A 3062-nucleotide genomic window follows, 5' to 3' on the forward strand; every position below is an offset into this window, starting at 1 on the left:
ATGCAGAAGAATAAAAGGCATGTGGAGTCTCTGGCTGCCACTCCCCAGACTGCAGCTGCACCTGGGAGTAAATCCCCACCCCAGCTCGTTACAGAGCAGCCAGTTCAGCTGGGGCTGCTCTGCCCAGAGACACACCCCAAGGACTTTTCCCCAGCACAAAATAAAGAAAATTAATGCAAACTTTCTTCTTGCCTGCTCAAGAACTCACCCAGGGCACACTGCAAAGCTGCTGCTCTGTGTTCTAAATTTAAGATGTTTTTGCTCAATATGCTTCAGAGAACTGAAGGAAGAGAGAGCCAAGCTCAGTAATGATGCAAGGATGAAGCCAGTTACAGCAGATGAGGGAGATAAAGGCTCCTCAAGTGATGTTGGCAATTTTTTAGAGAAGTGCCAACAAACAGACCACTGAGCTGTGAAGGGAGAAAACTCTCACGTGTTACTGTGACTTCACAGCCCTTCTCCTTCCAAAGTATTTCCACTTGCAACTTCTGGCAAGCCAACAGTATCATCAACAGCTCAAAATACAGAAGAAGCTGCTGAAAATACAAATGTTTCCCTCTAAAAAGCCACAGAAGGCAAAGACACAAAGCTGCAGCATGGGAGACATGCAGGTGTTGGGCTCCCTGCCCTTGGGCTGGTGACAATTGTTTGGCTCAAGGAAGAAAATTGGGTAGAAGGAAAACTCACCCCCAGCTGCCAGATTCCCACTGAGGGTAGCTCAGTAACAGCTCTGCTACCAAGAAGGGAATCAACCACAAAAGCCAACCACTGGCATTTTTTAATCCTTTTTGCCACTACACAAGAGATTTGCAAGAGTTTTCTCACACAGCAGCATCACTAAACTGCACTGTGAGGGATGTGTCTGGGGGAGGGAGGTACAGACCAAGGGGAAATGAATTCCCTCTTTTCCTTGTGGGGAAAAGCCAGACAAGGATGGGGAGAGAAGATTGGTCTGACCTGATTGACACCTGGTAGCTTGTGGCGGTGGCTTGGCTTTCTAAAAAGAAAAACACACCAAAAAAAGGGAAACCACACACAAAGGGGAAAGAAACACAAACAAACAAAGGGGAAAGATACAAAGAGAAACCCCAAACAAAAAAGAAAAAAGCACAAATATACAAAGAAAAAAGCCCCCAGGCAGGTGGGCTCTGCCATTTCCACAGCAGGACTGTCACAAGGCCTGCACCACCAGGTGCAAGAAGAAACATCTTTAAAACTGCAAATAAGACACCTGAAGAGACAGGACTTGCCATTTTAAAATAAATGTCTTTATTTTTTCCATTTTCATACTCACTTGAAAAGGGGAATAACTCCAATTGTACTAATGGGGAGATGGAAGGAGTGCCCCACACCCCACCAGGGAAGGCACTAGAGCTGGATCACTAGGGCACATTCCCCCTATGAAAATGTCTCCTCACCATGAGGTTGTGGAGGCAGAAATGTTGGCTCCTGAGCAGTGACTGCAGGGCCAGAGAACACCCTGCAGGGCCCCAGGACACCAGCATGGCTGTCAGGAGGGGCAGGGATTTTCCTTCTGCTTTTCTGCCAGCTCAGGTGTCTGCTCCTCCTGATCCTTCTTCTTCTCCTGTATCTCTTCCAACACAGTTTGGAGCTGCTGGTGCAAGACGGAATCCCTGGTTCCAACACCCTGGTGATCCTGTTGTGCTCCCTGCAGTTACAATCACCAAGAACAAGGTCATAAAAAGCACCTGCTGAAGAGTGACTGAAGGCAGCCACAGAAAGCAGCAGGCCCAGCTTGTACATCAAAAAAAAAGCTGAAGGAAAAATTCCCATTCATGCTTAGGTTATTGTGAAGGTACAACAGGGTATCACCAGGGCAAGAGCCTCCTGGCCTCAAGGTAAAAGATGAAAATGTAATGGTGATGTCATCTTTTCACATGCTCATGGCACAGGGCACTTAGGGCAGAACCAACTTCTGTTCCTCTTCAGCCCCTTTCACTGAGGAAAGCTCTAGGGGTGCTCAGTCCAGACAGAAGAGGATGATGAGGAGAATATGATGATGAGCATATTGCACAGGAGAACATAAATTAGTTTTGCTAACAGAGTTTAAAACTGCAGTTGTTACAAACAGCTCTTCCCCCTTTGGAGGGTGTTCAACCAAAAGGCAGCATTCTCAGAAGAAATTACAATCAGTTATGAACAGAGTAAAGATTTCCAACCCTGACAGAGCAGCCACGTTCCAGAAATCTTTCCTCACCACAACAAGTTCTCTCTCTGTCCCACAAGAAGTGCCTTAACCTCAGTCAGTCACATTCATTACCACACAGAAAGCTCAACCCACACAGCAAAGACTTTTTATTACAACCATCAGGAGCATGAACCTCTTGCTGAGAATTTACTTTGGGCCAACTCAGGACTAAGGGCCTGGTGAGGAAGTTTTCTGAATGCACTGGCCAAGTAATTCTGTGGGTATTTAATACTTACTTTATCTACTCCTCTTCTCTGTAAAATTATCCCACTGGCTAAAAGGGCTTTTCCTGTTTCTTCAAACAGTTTTTCTTCATCAATATTTCCTTCTTCTTTCAGTTCATAGAATTTTTCAACAAACCTGGATTTCAAGAACATTATTTTTACTCTCGTTTTCCTTCGGTGACTCCAGAAGGAAAAGGAACAGGTTTCAGAAACATTCATAGCTTATAAACAAGTAAATCTGACCTCTGGCAAGTAGATTTGTAGCTTGACTGTGACAGGTCGAAAGGCCTTGGGCCACTGCCATAAATTCTGTAAAATTTCCTATTCGTGAAAGAAAAAGACTTCAGTTTTTCGAACCACCACAAAGGGACCGAAAAAGGGGGGGTAGAAACGCGCGGTGCCGGTTTTCTGCCATTTAAAGGAGCAGGGAAAACGCTGCTCGAAGGAGCAGGGACACGAGGGGGGTTGTGTGACCCCCCGGGATGGGGGGGGACGGGGCAGGGGAAGGTCCCGGTGCCGGGCGGAGCTCGGGGTGGGTGGAACAACCCGGACTTACGCTCGCACTTCGTCCTCTGCGTAGAAGATGGGCGGGACGACATCCTGCACTTTGCCGTAGCGCGGCCGCGGCC

General features: G+C 47.1%; 1 protein-coding gene across 1 annotated transcript in view; it reads right to left on the reverse strand.

Moving 5' to 3' along the window:
• Positions 1-1510: 1510 nt before the first annotated feature.
• The window catches only part of MRPS23 (mitochondrial ribosomal protein S23), a 7998-nt gene continuing 6446 nt past the window's right edge, over positions 1511-3062 (reverse strand). The window contains exons 2-5 of the mRNA XM_010009101.1: positions 2990-3054; positions 2677-2754; positions 2442-2569; positions 1511-1665 (exon numbers count right to left, since the gene is read on the reverse strand). Of these exons, the coding sequence (XP_010007403.1) occupies positions 1511-1665; positions 2442-2569; positions 2677-2754; positions 2990-3054 (426 nt within the window). The remainder of the gene's footprint in view (positions 1666-2441; positions 2570-2676; positions 2755-2989; positions 3055-3062) is intronic.

Source organism: Chaetura pelagica, unplaced genomic scaffold (assembly GCF_000747805.2).
Source record: "Chaetura pelagica isolate M959 unplaced genomic scaffold, ChaPel_1.0 scaffold72, whole genome shotgun sequence".
NCBI lineage: Eukaryota > Metazoa > Chordata > Aves > Apodiformes > Apodidae > Chaetura > Chaetura pelagica.